The sequence below is a fragment of the Dama dama genome, chromosome 18, assembly GCF_033118175.1.
Source record: "Dama dama isolate Ldn47 chromosome 18, ASM3311817v1, whole genome shotgun sequence".
NCBI lineage: Eukaryota > Metazoa > Chordata > Mammalia > Artiodactyla > Cervidae > Dama > Dama dama.
The window spans coordinates 71,033,631-71,052,048 of NC_083698.1; the positions used below are offsets into that span (position 1 = coordinate 71,033,631).

General features: G+C 35.3%; 1 protein-coding gene across 7 annotated transcripts in view; it reads left to right on the forward strand.

The window, feature by feature from the left end:
* Positions 1 to 16,356, forward strand: part of CFAP69 (cilia and flagella associated protein 69) — a 58,574-nt gene extending 42,218 nt beyond the window's left edge. For all 7 annotated transcript variants that reach the window (XM_061165542.1, XM_061165544.1, XM_061165545.1 and 4 more), the window contains 8 exons: positions 3,899 to 3,980; positions 8,055 to 8,247; positions 9,315 to 9,452; positions 10,022 to 10,098; positions 11,549 to 11,746; positions 13,474 to 13,560; positions 14,851 to 14,955; positions 15,446 to 16,356. In XM_061165542.1, coding sequence (XP_061021525.1) covers positions 3,899 to 3,980; positions 8,055 to 8,247; positions 9,315 to 9,452; positions 10,022 to 10,098; positions 11,549 to 11,746; positions 13,474 to 13,560; positions 14,851 to 14,955; positions 15,446 to 15,616 — 1,051 coding nt within the window. In that variant the 3' untranslated portion in view covers positions 15,617 to 16,356. The remainder of the gene's footprint in view (positions 1 to 3,898; positions 3,981 to 8,054; positions 8,248 to 9,314; positions 9,453 to 10,021; positions 10,099 to 11,548; positions 11,747 to 13,473; positions 13,561 to 14,850; positions 14,956 to 15,445) is intronic.
* Positions 16,357 to 18,418: the final 2,062 nt, after the last annotated feature.

Consider the following 18,418-nt stretch of genomic DNA (forward strand, 5'->3'; position numbering starts at 1 on the left):
GAAAGAATTTACCTCAACACAATAAAAGCTATATGAAAAGGCCACAACTAATATCACACTGAATGGTGAAAAGCCAAAAACTTTTTCTCTAAGATCAGTACGAGGCAAGCAGGCCCACTCTTACTTTTACTCAACATAGTACCGTAAGTTCTACTTGGAGCAGTTAGGCAAGAAAAAGAAAAAAAGCATCCAAATCAGAAAAAAAGGGTACAGTTTGCATCTGTTTGCAGATTACATTGATCTTAATATGTAGAAAACACTAAAGACTCCACCAAAAGACGGTTAGAACTAATAAATGAATTCATTAAAGTTGCAGGATACAAAATTAACATACAAAACAACTGCATTTCTATATACCAGTAATGAACTGTACAATAAAGGGAAATTATAATCACATTTGTAATTTCTAAGAATAAAGTTCTTAGAAATAAACATAAACAAGGGGTGAAAGACTTAGTGGTACAATCACTATGGCAAGCGATATGGAGGTTCCTCAAAAAATGAAAAATAGAACTGCCATATGATCCAGTAATCTCACTTCTGGGAATATATCCAAAAGTATTGAAATCAGTATCTTGAAGAAATAGCTTCATCCTGTGTTCTATGCTGCGTTGTTCACTGTGAATAATTATTCAAATGTCCATCAGATGAATGAAGAAAATATGTTATGTACCTGCAGTGGAATATTACTCAGCTTTAAAAAAGAAGGAAATCCTACCATTTGCAACAACATTGAATACATTATGCTAAGTGAAATGTCATTCACAGAAGGATATCTCATACATAATTTCTCTTAAAAACAGCATCTAAAATAGGCAAAAGTGTAAAAGTAGATAATAGTATGTAGTATGATGGAGTATATAGAATGATGAAGTGAGGGAGGCATGATATGTTGTTCAATGGATATAAAGTTACAGTCATACAAAATTAGTAAGTTCCAGAGATCAGATCTGCAGTACAACACATTGCTCATAGATCTACTCTAGAATATAGTGGCTACAGTTAAGGTAAGATGTTGTGTACTTAAACATTTGTTAAGTGAGTAGATCTCATATATTCAATGGTCTTATTCCCGCCCCACCAAAAAACACCACCAACAAAAACTCACAAAGGGATATAAGGAAACTTTTTAATAGGTGATGAATGTTTTTATTACCTGGATTGTGGTGATAGCAACACAAGTATTTGCATATGTCCAAACTCACCAAATTATATACAGAAACTATATACAGATTAAAAATTCTAATTATAATGCAGTAAACATGGGGGTGGTAGGGAAACTCGGATGAATTTTACTTTCCATAGGATAAAGTAACTAGATTTACCCCCTGGAAATTCTCTCATTTTATACAGTTGGAATACTCAACTCTCTTCCAGATAAACATGGGCAATGGGCTAATCAACTATCTGGTTTCTTTTTTACTACAGAGAAGAGAAGGATATAGTGATAACATGGCAACCTGATCTTTAGTTTCAACAGCAAAGTCTTATTGACCAAAGTGCTGTATTAAGCATAGTAAAAAGTTCAGACGTGAATATTGAGTACCATTCTTGCTATATGCCAATACATTGGGATTCAGTGGTTACTGCGGAAAATGATTTGATGTTTTATCCCTTTTTTATTTGATATCTCATAATTATACTAAGATAAAGATAAATGGCTTTATCTTTGTATTTTACTAGAGCACAACTTCAAATACCTTTGTATAATAGATTAGTAATAAATAAGTTGGACATGAGTTTCAGCAAACTGGGAGATAATAAAGGACAGAGAAGCCTGGTGTGCTGTAGTTCTTGGGGACGCAGAGTTGGACACAACTTAGAGACTGAACAACAGTAACAACAAAGTTCAGTGTTTAATTGGTAATAAAAGCCGTCAGATCTTTTTCCTTTTCTTAGAAACTTAAATGGGAGAAGTTCTCATCTATTCCTTTGCATCATGAAAGGACTTTAAATATTATCACACACTTTTAGTTCTATTGAGATATCATATTTCTCCTTCATTCTGTTTACATGAATCATCACATTGTATTTCTTGAATAAGCCTGACCTGGTTATGGTGTATTATTTCTTTTTTTTTTTTTTATGTTGCTAGATTCAATTAGCAAATATTTTTAGATTTGGGGGAAAGAATATCATGTTAATGTTAAGTTTAATATTTCTTTTTTATTAATATTCCCTGAATGGTTTTGGAATCTAGTTTGACCTCAGAAAACAAGTTTGGAAGTATTCCTTCATTTTATTTTCTCTAGAAAGAGTTTGCATAAGATTGTTTTTATGTCTTTCTTAAGTAATTCATGGAATTCACCAATTAAGTTGTCTGTGCCTGGAGTTTTCTTTGTAGAAAGATTCTAAAGTATAGGTTTCATTTCTTTAATGTGTATATATCTGTTAAGATTTTCTACTCATGCATAGGTTCTGATGTCTTTTTATAGGGACTTAGTTATTTTGTCTAAATGTTTGTTATTTCCTGCTATGTGAGTGTTTATAATATCCTCTTAGTATTTCTAATGTCTGCAGGATATAAAGTGATGCCTTCTTTTCCTTTCTTGGTATTAGTCATTTCTGCCTTCTCTCTTTTTTCTTGATGGGTTTCACCAGGGTTGATCAATATTGATATTATTAGTATTTTTAAAGAATCAATTTGTGTGCATCATTGTTTCTATATTATTTTGTTTTTCTATTTAATTAATTTTGTGGAATTTTTTTTCATTCAATTTTATCTTTTCTATTTCTTGAGATAGATGCTAGGATCATAGATTTTTCAACTATTCTTCTGCTCTAAAATATCCATCTAAGGCTGTAAATTCACCTGTAAAGCCAACGAGTTTCCATATTCTCTTATCATTAAATTCAAACTGTTTTCCAGTTTTCATTGTGATTTTCTTTTCAATCTTTGGAAAATTTAGAAGTATATTATTTAATTTCTGAACAGAGAAGGATGTTCTATTTTTTTTTCTGTTGTATTATTACAATAATGCTATGAATTAAAGAGTCAAAAGACGCCATGATCGGCATGAGAGAGTTACTGCCTCAAAAGTGGGAACAAAATAAGTGTGATTCATACCCATAGGTGGTAAAACTTGAAAGCACATGAGTGAAAGAGGCCAAGCTGATGGCCTTTATGTACCAACCCTCACAACCACCACCACACACAACCACCATCGCAAACAGCCAGCAGAAACAGGTCTCTCTTTTTTTTTCCAAGAGGGAGCCATGTTAAATAATTATCGTATTATTGTTGAATCATAGATAAATAAATAAATACCATGTTAAAGAGAAAAGAGATTTAGATTGACCCCAGCAGGCTTGCCATTCCTGTGAAGACTAGAGGGAGATTGGGCTCAATTTACCACTACCACCAGCAGTGGCTTGTTCAGCCCATGTCTATTGCAACCCAGGAAGACAGTGAAAGGAGCCCTGGCAACAACTTCAGTCCCTCACTCCATGTGAGCTGCACAGGTTTAGACCTGTGCTGCAGGCACTTCAGCAAATAATCTCATGCCAAGATAAGATGTAATTAAAAACAATAAATAAAGCAAGTATTTCAGGTATGCCAGCACTGTAAAAGACAGTAAATGAATAAAGCTTGAAGAAATAGCTAATAGAGCAACCAGAGGAGACCTTTAGGAATAATTAATATTGGGAAAACAAAGGAGAATATTGCATCACAGAAAATAGGCAGTAATGAAAAACAATTGAGATTAGTTTTTAAATAGTTGAAATTAAACTACACTGGAAAAGTCTCTTCAAATTTCAGTTTTTAAGCAAAGAAATAAACTGATTTGAGAGAATGAAGAAAAATATTCTTTGAAAAGATATTTTTGATAGAAATAAACTCACAAATTGAATTTAACAATAAAGCCTTGTTAAGTTATTACCTTCCTTTTTATTTAAGGTGCTGCATTTTGGGATGTTACCCCTCAGAGGATTACTTTCTTGAAAAAGAAGGCATTTTTCTCCTTTTAGATTTATTAGCAGTAAGTATAATAACTGTTTAACAAAAATTAAATATGTCTTTATTAGCTCTTTCCAAACTGAGTATCACAAAACACTACCCTGTGATTAAGTGTGCCCCCAAATAGTGTTTAAATGTTTGTTTTAAACAAAAATCCCTCCTGGAGTTCCATAATGTGCATTAGCATAATAAAGAGTCTGAAAATTCCTTCAGTGAAGAAATTGGTTTACTTAGATGAATGTTCCCAAACACATGACAGCAGGGAATTTGTTTTATGTGGATTTTTCCCCACAAAATTAAAGAAACAGCTAGACTACTTCAAAATCAATAATCATTTACTAATAACCTCTAGCTTTACAAACAAGGAAAGATCAACATTAAGAAAAAAAACAACTGTATGATTTGTAGGTAATGTGAAGACTCTAGTGTGTCATAGAATGATCCAGAAAGGCAGATGAGAAGAATGGCAAAGACTCATTTATCCTTACAGTAATCCCCTCCTAGCCTCAGTTTTAAGTGGGTCCATAGTTAAGATGATATAAAAGAAAAGATATACTTTTGTTTCAGTAAAACTCTGAGAGATATTCTCATGCAGAGTTCTAGGTATGTCACTGCCTGTGATTGCCACCATTCTTGATATTATTAACAGAATAACGAACCTACTTTAACTTAGCAAAGATACTAAAGTTATTTGTGTCCTTTCAGCTCTCTGAAAGAAAATTAGTTGACACTAGAGATGAGAGCAAGCACACAGCACACACATCTCTCTGAAAAAAAAAATTAGCTGACACTAGAGATCATAGCAAGCTCATTAGATATAAAACACTACAAACTAAAAATAAGTAAATAATAATTATAAAAATAAAAATAATCCACCTTGAATGAGTCATAAGCAGAAGCCCTTTGAAAGTTCAGAAAACTGAGCATAATAGAGGATGTATGCATAGCTCTACTTAGGCAGTCCTAAATGACATATATCTCACCATGTTTCTCTGACTAGAGTATATCTAGAAACACATGGTTAGTGTCAGGGAATTCTCAAAGCTACAGAATTAATTTGGCATATCTTCCTGGAATGTGGCTTCTACTTAATATTTGGAAGTGAGGAATGATATTATGCACATATATATATATATATAAAGTAATTAAATTTTATTTTAACATTATATAGAAGACTTAAAAGACATTTCTTACTTGTATTCATTCTCCTTCACCATTAGGGTTTCTGGATGGAAAGACATGAAGACTGGTAGGAGAAGCCATATAGCACAGTGATTGTGAGCACAAACTGGAATCAGTCTAATTGAGGCCTCTGGGAGTTGTTAGCTGTGTAACTTTGGCAAATTATTTAACATCTCTGTCACCAATTTTTCATCTATAAAATAGAGATAACAGTATTATCTACCTCATGCACTGTTGCTAGGATTGTATGAGTAATTATGCACATGTGTATATACATATACATGCAGTGGTTTGAATAGTTCCTGACATAGTTTTGCTGTGTTTTCTTGAATGTAATTATTAGATTGTCCTTAATGTGGATTAAACCAACCAAGCTAATTATAAATTAAAAATAATCTTTAATGAAGTTTCTATATAAACTTCAACCATTGACATTTGCTTCCCTCCTAAAAGTGAAGTATGTGGCAGTAGTTTTAGTTGTTAAGTCATATCTGACTCTTGTGACTCCATGGACTGTAGCCCACCAGCCTCCTCTGTCCATGAGATTTCCCAGGCAAGATTACTGGTGTGGGTTACTATTTTCTTCTCCAGAGAATCTTCCCAATCCAGGGATCGAACCCATGTCTCCTACATTGCAAGTAGATTCTTTACTGCTGAGCCATCAGGGATTCCCAAAGTGAAGTAGAGGAATAAAAAACTCACTTGATTGAGGATTGTGCTTAATACAATCTGTTAAAATATTTATTCAGTGTGTAATAATAATTGCTCATAAAGGTCAAATATTACTGAGAATTTACCATGTGACAGTGTGTGTGTTTGTTAGTCACTCAGTCAAGTCTGACTCTTTGCAACCCTATGGACTGTAGTCCGCCAGGCTTCTCAGTCCATGAAATTCTCCAGGCAAGAATACTGGAATGGGTTGCCATGCCCTTCTCCAGGGGATCTTTCCAACACAAAGACTGAACCCAGGTCTCCTGCATTGCAGGCAGATTCTTTACTGTCTGAGCAGCCTCATATAACTCAGGCGTGCGTGTGTGCTAAGTTGCTTCAATTGTGTCTGACTCTCTGCGACCCTGTGGGCTGTAGCCCTCCCGTCTACTCTTGTCCATGTGATTCTCCAGGCAAGAATACTGGAGTGGGTTACCATGCCCTCCTCCAGAGGATCTTCCCAACCCAGTGACTGAACCCGTCTCCTGTAGCTCCTGCACTGCAGGAGGACTCTTCACTGCTGAACCACCAGGGAAACCCCATTTAAGTTATAATAACTCTCTAAAGCAGGTAATATTTTCCATAATTTAATCAAACAGGAAACTGATAATGTTTATAATTCAGACAACAGGTTACATGTTTCTTTTGCCATATTGTATTATCAGTACACTGTAAGAGTTTCTCAACCAAAAATGAAGCCATGACTGTGTGGACACCTTTGCTCTATTTGGACTTCTCACAAGCTGGAATCAAGATTGCTGGGAGAAATATCAATAATCTCAGATATGCAGATGACACCACCCTTATGGCAGAAAGTGAAGAGGAACAAAAAAGCCTCTTGATGAAAGTGAAAGAGGAGAGTGAAAAAATTGGCTTAGCTCAACATTCAGAAAACTAAGATCATAGCATCTGGTCTCATCACTTCATGGGAAATAGATGGGGAAACAGTGGAAACAGTGTCAGACTTTATTTTGGGGGGCTCCAAAATCACTGCAGATGGTGATTGCAGTCATGAAATTAAAAGACGCTTACTCCTTGGAAGGAAAGCTATGACCAACCTAGATAGCATATTAAAAAGCAAAGACATTACTTTGCCAACAAAAGTCCGTCTAGTCAAGGCTATGGTTCTTCCAATGGTCATGTATAGATGTGAGAGTTGGACGGTGAAGAAAGCTGAGCGCCGAAGAATTGATGCTTTTGAATTGTGATGTTGGAGAAGACTCTTGAGAGTCCCTTGGACTGCAAGGAGATCCAACCAGTCCATCCTAAAGCAGATCAGTCCTGGGTGTTCATTGGAAGGACTAATGCTGAAGCTGAAACTCCAATACTTTGGCCACCTCATGCGAAGAGTCGACTCACTGGAAAAGACCCTGATGCTGGGAGGGATTAGGGGCAGGAGGAGAAGGGGACGACAGAGGATGAGATGGTTGGATGGCATCACCGACTCAATGGACATGTATTTGAGTAAACTCCGGGAGTTTGTGATGGACAGGGAGGCCTGGCGTGCTGTGATTTGTGGGGTCGTAAAGAGTCGGACATGACTGAGCGACTGAACTGAACTGAACTGATACCTAAATTTTAGTTTGCTGAAAACTATTTGTAGAAAAACAGGAAATATGCTTAATAAGATAATTTTTCTTAAGTGCTGATATACTCTTTAATGGTTGCTGAGTTTCAAACTACAAAATTATACTTCATTTTGATTTATTTTCACATGTGACTGCCACTTAGAGTTACCATCAGTTAGTCTCTTAATAACAATGAGGTTACAGCGAGGATGTCTTAAACTTTAATAAACCAGGTAAATTGTAAAGATCCTATAATTGCAGTCTGTGTATAGCACAAATGACCTTGCTCCACTTAATTTCAATATTTCTTTTTCCTATTCAGCTAAATCAATGACATTTTGGTTCATGATGTGTTTATGACTTCATCAGAATTATATTCAATCTTTTTATTTCTATTTTTTAAAAGTCCCTATTGTTTGAAAATGAACTCATTACAATGGTATCTATTTTAACAGGAGATGGTCACAGATCATACTTAGAGTCTTAATTTTATAAGGCAATCATTTAGGAAAAAACCTACTGATTAACACAAATATTTCTCTTTTTAAAGACAATAATTCTTAAAATTTTTATTTTTTTATTTAAAAATATTTATTTATTTATTGCAACATTTTTCTTTTTCTGTTTCCTTGCAAAAGTTGAACCAAAAAAAATTCTGCAATCTAATACTTGGAATAATGGTTGAATTTTGTGATAATCCCAAAACTGCGGCTCATGTCAATGCTTGGCGAGGGAAGAAGGACCAGACAGCTGCTAGTCTTTTAATTAAATTGTGGAGAAAGGAAGAAAAAGAACTAGGAGTAAAACGTGATAAATATGGGAAGATTGTTGGTAAGTGTATTTGTAACTGTTTGTAGAAATAATTAGATCCGTATTTTTAAGAAGAGACATTAGGAAAGTATGGGGACTTCTACCTCTTTGTTTGAAGTTCTTTTCACAGGGGTCTGCAGAAGTTGCTATCATAAATTATGAATGATTGAAAGAAAACTGAGTAAATTAGTAGCAGGTTCATATTTTTATAGAATATTTTCAGGAAATGGTATTTGATTGTATTCTTTAACTTGAAAAAAAAAACTTAACAGGACTTCCTAAAGAACTTTCTTTGGGTTATCTGCTTTTGTAAGCATATTCAGTAATATTTCATTTACCAATAAAATTTGAGATATAAGTAGAGTGCTTAAGAACAATTTTTATAATATTTTGTACATTTCTGTTGATTCTCATTTATAGTTTACTTTTTATGTAAAGGAGGAAACTTTTCTAAATAAAAATAAACTGATGGTCATAAATTTAAATGACTAGACTCTAAATTAATGAAGTTTATAGTACCAGAATTTATATTTCATTTATCTATTCTATAGTGCTATATTACATTTTCTAAACCTCTTATGATTCTTATTACAATTTCATATGTTAGTATTGTTTATTTTTAAGTGAAAATACTTCCCCTTTAACTCCTGGTAATTTCTCTCTTCAATCCATTTTTATTGTATTCTAACTTCTAACCCATAACATCATAAAATAGTTTTTATATTTATACGATAACATATAGAAACCAAAAGCAAACAGGAGATTAAATCATTGTTAAACTGACATGTTCAGTTTCTGGATCTCAAAATTAGAAAAGTTTTTTATGTGAAAGTTTCACTTCTAAAAAGGTAATTTTGTGAAATTTTTATACTTTACATAAATAGTAAAAAAATTAAAATTTTCCAACAGAATGGGGAAAAATTGCTAATTACTTATGTTTTTAAAAGAGAAATCATGTATCAGGCAGTACTGTATGCTGTTACAATATTTTTGTATATTTTATGATGTCTAAACTAAAATCTTAAAATTGTTAATTTACTACAATTTTTATCTGTCCTCTCTATATTTTTATGATATCCAATGATTAGATACAAAGAAACCTCTATTTACTAGTTTCCAAGAAGAGCAAAAAATCATACCACTGCCTGCTAACTGCCCAACTGTTGCAGTTATGGATGTTGCTGAGAATATCAGAGCAAAAATTTATGCTGTGTTGGGTAAACTAGGTAAGAAGTCAAATTCTAAAGTGCCTCTCTTTCTTTGCTGAGTGTTGTGAATTGATTTCACTTTGGAGTCCATTTTTCAAACATGATGAAAAAAAGTCCCTTTATATAGACAAATGCATATTCCATTGTTATCACAATGCACCAGCTGCCCCCTTGAGCTCTGGATTTGGGGGAAGGCATCAGTATTTTTTAAGCTCCCCAGGCAATTCCAGAGTACAGTCAGGATCAAAGACAGTTAGTTTATAGATGATTAGACTTAAATACTAGAATTCTGAATCACCTGAGGACTTAACTTCACTTCTTATTAAGAAAAAAGTCCTCACTCTTCAGACTATAAAAGTACAGTATCATGGTCTGACCACAGCACAGAAAGTGTTCCTCTTTTAATGACTACCTGAGGATGACGTGGCAGAGGTTTGTTACAGAAGGAAGTCAGAAGTTTACCCAAGTAACATTTTCATGAATCAGGATGAAATCAAAAGGAATCATTTGCATTTTTATGATAGATATATGCCTTTTAGAATTACTTGCTCAGTTAAAGTAATTCTCTCTTTATAAACTTTGTTTAGATTTTGAAAATTTACCTGGCTTATCTGCTGAAGATTTTGTCACTCTATGTATCATACATAGATATCTTGATTTTAAAGTGAGTATCTTCTTAGCCTTGTTATTAAAATCTAGTATGCACGTCATCAGTTGGGAAAGATCTATTCATATTTGTGAGCAATAATCCACATACTATGTAGCTTTTATTTTTCATTTTACATCTGATACTATTCAAGGAGCATACAATTAATTGATTGGGTATTTCCATGGGATAAGATTTCATCCAACTTTTAGTTTATAAAGGAAGATAAACATTACTGACATAGAAGCCTAACAGAATCTTTAAAATATAATTTCTTCTCTTTAAGAGGGTATTTAGAGCTAGAATTGGGACTTCCTTGGTGGTCCTGTGGTTAAGAATCTACCTGTCAATGCAAGGGGCACAGGTTCGATCCCTGGTCCGGGAAGATCCCACATGCCACAGGGCAACTAAGCCCGATGCCGCAACTACTGAGCCTGTGCTCTAGAGTGAGCCTGTGCTTTACAACAGGAGAAGCCACTGCAATGATAAGCCTGTGCACGGCAATGAAGAGTAGCCCTAGCTCTTAGCAACTAGAGAAAGCCCACACGCAGCAACGAAGACTCAGTGCAGTCAAAAATTTTAAAAATTATTTTTTAAAAAAGCTAGAATTGAATGAATTATTACTTATTAAAATAAATTATTAATACTTATTAAAGTATTGTTTTATCATTACATTATTCAATGGTCAAATATCAACTAATAGTCCTGGGTTGCTTACTTTGCTGGTTATATACTTTTTGGTAAATAAATGCCTTTGAACTTTTAGGAAAGCCTTTTCAAGTAAACATTTTCTTCTAATATTAGTACTATGTATTGAATGCTGTAAATGAAGAAATCTCTATTTAAAAAGGGAAAACAAGGCTTAATTTTACCCATATCCTGGATGCATATCTTTTTCCTCTTTTACTCAAATGCAGTAATTTCCATATATCCCAGTATATGAGGTGGAGCTACAGCATGATGAAATCAACATGTTAAGAGTTTTAGGTCAAGTATTGCCTTAGGTAGAAGATGAGGGTCAAGGCCCTATTTCTCAGGTGACTAGGTACCAAGATTCCAGAAATCTCCATCTTCACTGTTCTACAAATTCATCTTGACTCAGCCTTCAAATAGGGCTTTAGGAAGGAAAACATCAGTACTTCAGGAGGATGAGAGTAAAGCAACAATTTGTGCAGCTGTGAAAACAGTGACTATAAAGGAGAGAGCAGTGATGAACTACACTTAGATAGTAGAGCCTTCTCTGTGAATACTTATCATTGAAAAACATTAGGTAAGTGATTCCTGAATACTCAAATGTAACTGTTGCCCCAGATCATTCCCAATGCCACTTACTCCCAAAGAGTAAGTTAGGAAAAGCTGGTTCAGTAAGTGTTAACTTTGGAATGATCACTCAAATACATTTTAGGTTACCTAAATATGTATCATTTATTTTTGGTTAATTTAACTTTTTAAAACTTTGCTATAACAGATTGGAGAAATATGGAATGAAATATATGAAGAAATAAAATTAGAAAAGCTAAGACCAGTCACCACAGACAAAAAAATTTTGGAATCTATTACAGCAGCATCAGAAAATATTGGGAAGATGGTTGTTTCTCTGCAAAGTGAGATGATTGAAAGCCAAGCACGCCAAGATGTGCAAAATGAACAAAAAGTATATGCAAAAGTAAGCCAAAATAATTTCAGCGTATAAACTAGTTGAAATTATCCCTAACGTGTATTTGCCTTACTTGTGAATGCTTCAGCACGTAAGAGTCATTTTGTGATTTTCTTTTATAGTCACTTTCTGTGTCTTTGTACAGACTGAAAGAAAACATGGAGTGAATAGCTTGAAATTCAACTACTGTACTCAATGTTGGTCTATGACATTATAATTTTATTTCTAAAGGCTTACATTTCCATTTTTGAAATGTCAGAGTTTCAAAAATTGTGGTCTATTTAAGTGCACACATTTAGAAAATTCCGACAAACGGTGTATCTCTGTGACTGTAGGTTTAACCTCAACGAGAGAGAAAGTCGGCCCTTGTCCCTCACTCTGTGACAGGTCCTCATTAGCATGCCAACCACAGGCACATCTCCTCACCTCAGTGCCAGATCACATGCTGTGAGCCCTCTGTAAATGCGCTCTCTGACTTTAGCTAGTCAGAAAAAGCCTGTTGGGAAAATATAAGCCATTTTTTCCCAAAGCTTTACACAGGTGAGAAACAACACATCTGAAGTTTTTGAGCAAATAGATTAAGTGACTAAGTGAACTTGTCCACCAATGCTGAGATGATATAGACTCCCCATTGCTGCTTGGTGATCCTTTATGACTAAAGTTAAATATTTAGACCTCTTTAAGGTGGGGGGGTCGCACAGAGTCGGACACGACTGAAGTGACTTAGCAGTAGCAGTAGCAGCAAGGTGATTTCCAAAAGTGTTTTTCTATTGCCTGATCTTTTCACTTATACTATTAAATGTTTATATCTTCAGTCTAGTGGAACTTAGCATCCACCTATAAATTCTGATCCATCTTAGATACCTCCCTTCTTAAAACTTTTATTTGTTGGAGAGTTTTTATTGCAAGGATGCTGCCATTTAAGCCATTCCTTTGATCTTTAGTGGAGTACCCCTGTTGGAAGTTCTGCTTTCTCATTAGTTCTAATGAGTGGCAGTATTCTGCTGTGTGGACTAGCTATTGCTGATTTGCTGATTATCATTGATTTGTTATCATGGCTCTGACCCCACTTATTTTTTAGCAGTTGTTTAATTAAATACTCTTAGGTTCATAACTTAAGCTTAATAATATACTATATACCAACCAAGGGCATGTGTTTTCTGATTATATATTTAGTGGAGAGTCTGTTGAGAACCATAGTCTTTGTAGTTTGTCAGTAGTATTTCCCTAGACTGTAACTCCACAACAAACTCAGCACTCACAAAATTGCTTATCTTGCTGAAGTCATAAATTAGAAGACGCTCCACCAATATAATCTTGCCTAAACTATTATCAGTGGCAGCAGAAATCTCTTTATTTTCTCCTGTGAATTTGCTGTTGGGTCATTTATGTAACTTGCTCTGGATTATACTTTGTTTTTGCAAGTAACACTTATTTAAAACAGTCTTGCTGAGAATGATTATTGTTATTCTCATATTTTATATTTTTATAACAACAGTTTTTCATTACATTTCATGGGAAGCAGTTCAAACCTTGGCTATATAGTGAGGAAAGGATTTTTTTTTTTTTTCATTTTAAGACTTTAGTTATTTAAGTTGTTAAACTCTAATCTTTTTGCTAGTTGGCCTTAAAATTTACGTTGGCAAAAACTAGCTCTTTCTTCAAAATAGAGGTATTCAAGCCCTTTGGTATCGTTTCATAGAAACTGGAACTCTTAATTATCTTTCTCATTTCAGATACAAGCCACACACAAGCAAAGAGAATTGGCTAATAAATCATGGGAAAATTTCTTGGCCAGAACATCAAATGCTAAAACTTTAAAGGTAGGATTTTTTAAATATTATGATATCCACAACAAACAGAATTTTTCAGGGAAATATTCATTCACCTTTTTCTGTTGATCTTTCTGTGGGATACAAACACTGTTGATCCTCATTTGCAGTTTAGGATGATAACTGAAACTAAGCATTTTTCACAGTTTCAGAAGATACCACTCTGAGTTTCATTTGGCTTAGCAGGGTGAAACAAGGATGGTGTTCCTGGTTTGCATAAAAGAGATGAGAGTTAGTCAGGAATAAGCAGAAGTGTGCTCTTGCTTTTCATTCTGAGCCTTCTTATTCACTGATCCTTTCTGTAAGAAGCAGAGAGAAGGACACAAAAAACAACTGTCCATATTGCCCTCTCGATCAAGGATGTTTTCCCTGTGGCCACCACAAGAAACATTAAAGCTTAAATAGGAATTTGAGATAAACACCCCTTCAGGAAAATGTGATAACCCGCTTCAGCAATAAGCTTGAAAGTAATCTAAAAAGTTTATAATGGTAATTGTTCACTTTAAATATGTAAGAACACCATAGAGTTCCAAAATCTTATTACTTTTTTCCAACTTTTCCATTTGTGCTTGGGATACACTTTTACATAATGTTATAATTTTTCCTCTAAATATGAAATCATAAAATGATATATTAGCCCATGAAAATAGTGGAACCATATTAAGATAGCAAAACCAAAATTAAGAACAAGCTTATTCAAGATACCATGTCTCCCCCTTCTCATGAAAAGTTCTTCCCAATGTTATTTACAAAATAGCCCCATAACTACCTGTACTCTTAAGGAAGAGTTTATGAAAACCCTTCCACACAGATCAGTTGTTACCTAGGATTTCACCTGTTCCAGTGCCTCAACTATTGAATGTGAAGGTAGCTACAGCAAATTATATAGTTTGCATTATTCTGAATTCTTGAAACATTTAAGTGTACTGGATTAGTATTTGTACAAAATAATTTGAAAACATGCTTCATCTATTGTAAATTTAGTAGTTTATTCAACCATGTGCAAAAAAATGAGCCTGATTTCCTTAGGAACTACTTTATCCCTTGGTCATATAGTGGCAGTACCTCTGGAAATCTCAGTAACATTTTTAGTTGTTTCCTGCAATGTGCAAAGGATATAACTTCCTAATAACTATTTTCTTAGCCCAAGTGAATAAATGCTGGATCTAGTGCTAATAAATTATAAACCAGACACAAATATATTTTGTATACTTCTTTGTAAGTACCATAGTTAATGCTTTAATAACAATTTTATTTTCTTTCTAATTTAAAAATCTTCAGAAAGCAAAAAGACTTCAAGAGAAAGCTATTGAATCCTCTAGATATGGTGAAAGACCACCAAATGCAATATTTCACAGGACAGATATTAAAGGCCTTAACGCAACAGTAAGAATTTTTTTCTCCATAACTTTTCTTAATAGATATTGAATATCTGAAATAATGTTATTTCCATGAGGTTCTGTCTCATACTTTTTCTCTTTGCTGTTAAAATGTCAAGTAGTTAAGGCATGTTTATCCCTGCCCTTACCTAGTGCTGGTTTAGACCAGACCCAGCCCTCCAGGATTCCCAAGAAACTGCTGTAAACACTGGTCAAAGTAGGGCTCTACATCTCGTTGACAGGAAGCGTGCAGTGCCTCCTTTGCTTGGCAAATAGATCCATGCCATATGCCAGTGTTCTTGGTGTCCTCTTCTGGAAATAATTTGGCCCTGATTGCCAAGGCCCCAAAGCCCTGATTTTTCCATTATTACACACTGCCTCCTAGTTACTATGTGCATTTTGTGTCTTTTCCAAAGTTAGCTAAAGGATGAATAGATTTCCCTCTTAGTGAAAATTTTTATAAATGGACTTTTAAATGTTTAATTTTGCTTTTATAGGTGCCCTCTGGTGGGGTAGTAACAGTGGAAAGCACTCCTGCCCGATTAGTGGGAGGACCTCTGGCTGATACAGATATTGCTCTTAAGAAACTGCCTATTCGAGGAGGAGCCTTACAGAGGGTGAAAGCAGTAAAAACTGTGGATGAGCCAAAGAAGAGTGAGCCCACATAAAACACTCTAAAGGATTTTTGAAATAAATTCCACTTATAATTTTTAGCTAAATATCCTTATATATAAATGTAAAGCAACCATTTTAGAGTAAATATTTTAGTAAAATACTATTAAAAGTAAAAGTAAGGGCATATAATGTATTTTTATTGAAAATATCAACATATACTTTGAGAAAAGTAGTCATCAATTTCTTTCTAAAGATTACAGTCCTCTTAACTGAAAATTGTAAAACATATTGTATCAGTTAAGACTCTTTCAACTGATGTGAGCAGCTCCAACTGGTTTGAGCCAAAAAGCAAAACCAAAAAAAAACACAACAAAAATCAAATATAAAACTACTAATTAAAACTACAGGTATTGTTGGATCCAGGAACTGAAACTCTGTGAGTAGGCTCTTCTCTTTTCCTAGAAGCTCCTGAATTATATTCTCCCAGGTTGATATCCAGTAGGAAAGAGTGCATGCCTACCTCTCAACACTCTCTGCAACTGTCTCTGCATCTTGGAACATCTGATTAGCCACATGCCCACTCCTGAACCATTATGACCTTAGCCAGATCTGAGAACTGCTTACACCCAAAGCCTGAAGGAGGCCAGTCCCATCTAAAGCATATGGGTGGAGTGGGGAATCAGGATAAGTACATAAGTTGTTATAAATATATATAAGTATGGGCAGCAAAAATTTTGCAGCAAATATGCTGGTCAAAGTAAAAGTTCTTCTCCTATAAAAACCAAATGTTAATTATAAGCTAAACAATAAAAATTAAAAATAAAGATTTTTTAAAAAATTTATTTATATTTAATTGGAGGAAAATTGCTTTACAATGTTGTGTTGTTCAGTCGCTTAGTCATGTCTGATTCTTTGTGACCCCATGGACTGCAGCACACCAGGCTTCCCTGTGCTTCACTATCTCACAGAGTTTGCTCTAACTCATGTCCATGGAGTTGGTGATGCCAACCAACCATCTCATCCTCTGTCACCTCCTTCTTCTCTTGCCCTCAGTCATTCCCAGCATCAGGGTCTTTTCCAATGAGTCAGCTTTTCACATCACATGGCCAAACTATTGGAGCTTCAGCTCCAGCATCAGTCCTTCCAATGAATATTCAGGGCTGATTTCTTTTAGGATTGACTGGTGTGATCTCTGTGCTGTCCAAGAGACTCTCAAGAGTCATCTCCAGCACAGTTCGAAAGCAGAGTTCTTCAGTGCTCAGCCTTCTTTATGGTCCAACTCTCAGATATGTACACGACTACTGGAAAAACCATAGATTTGACTATATGGACCTTTGTCCGCAAAGTGATATCTCTGCTTTTCAATATGCTGTCTAGGTTTATCATAGATTTTTCTTCTGAGGAACAAGTGTCTTTTAATTTCATAGCTGCAGTCACTGTCCACAGTGATTCTGGAGCCCAAGAAAATAAAGTCTGTCACTGTTTGCACTTGTTCCCCATCTATTTGCCATGAAGTAATGGGACCAAATGCCATGATCTTCGTTTTTTGAATGTTGACTTTTAAGCCAGCTTTTTCACTCTCCTCTCTCACCTTCATCAAGAGGGTCTTTAGTTCCTCTTTGCTTTCTGCCATTAGGGTGGTACCATCTGCCTATCTGAGGTTATTGATATTTCTCCCAGCAATCTTGATCTTGTTATTCATCCATCCCAGCATTTCACATGATGTACTACATAGAAATTAAGCAGGGTGACAATACACAGCCTTGTTGTACTCCTTCCCCAATTTTGAACCAGTCCATTGTTCCATGTCCAGTTCTGACTATTGCTTCTTGACCTGCATGTGTTGGTTTCTGCCATATATCAACATGAATCAGTCATAGGTATACACATGTCCCCTCCCTATTTAAGATCCCTCCCACCTCCCACCCCATCCCACCCCTCTAGATTGTCACAGAGCACCAGGCTGAGTTCCCTGCGCTATACAGCAATTTCCCATTAGCTATCTATTTTAACTCTTAATATATAAATAAATCCCAATGATACTTCTCTTTAATGGGGATGGAAAGGGGGTATGGAGGGGAATGTTTTTGGTGGTGGAGGTATCTTGCCAAATAGAGGTACATCCCTTAATATTGGATGTAGAGCAATAAGTGTCCGTGTCCCTGTGTGTCATTATGTGTTTCCAAAGCCTGAAACCCCATCAACCCCCTTCTTCACTCAGGAAGCTGCAAATTTGAGTTCATGTCCAGGGCTGGGAGAGACAAGAATCTATTTCCTCAGAAAGGAAAATATGTTGGAATTTGAGTCTAGTCTCTAGGCCCATAGGGTGCACATAGCAGTGTACTGGTTAAATGTATAACAACCAGCTCTTCAAGGGGAAAAAGCTCTTAGATACAGTGTTTGCCAATGTGCATGATATAAATATTCCCAGGATGACCTATTTCAAGCTACCAACATGGTGCTACTGAATGCAGAGTTGGGAAGACATGCATAGGATCCACTTGCATTATCAAATAAAAGAGGGTTCCAATACCCCACTGGGCCCACCCTCTCCTACTTTCTCCTCCTTCTTCCCCTTACACTTCCTCCAACTCACATTCCTCCAGGAATCTTTTCATTATTCCCTTTGTGAGGAGAGTAGCATTTGCAATGAGAGAAGAAATGGCAGCTATTGATGATGTTCTAATTAGAATGAGTTGCCAGTGACCTCTCACCCTGGCCTGGCTGCCCACTCTCCTGTGGTTCATAGGGGTACATAATATGCATCAGCTTATCAGTGAGCTTTGTCTTCTCTTGAACCCCTTTCTCTATTACCACCACCCCCAAGAGGAAAGCAGAAGGCAAAATTTGTTCCT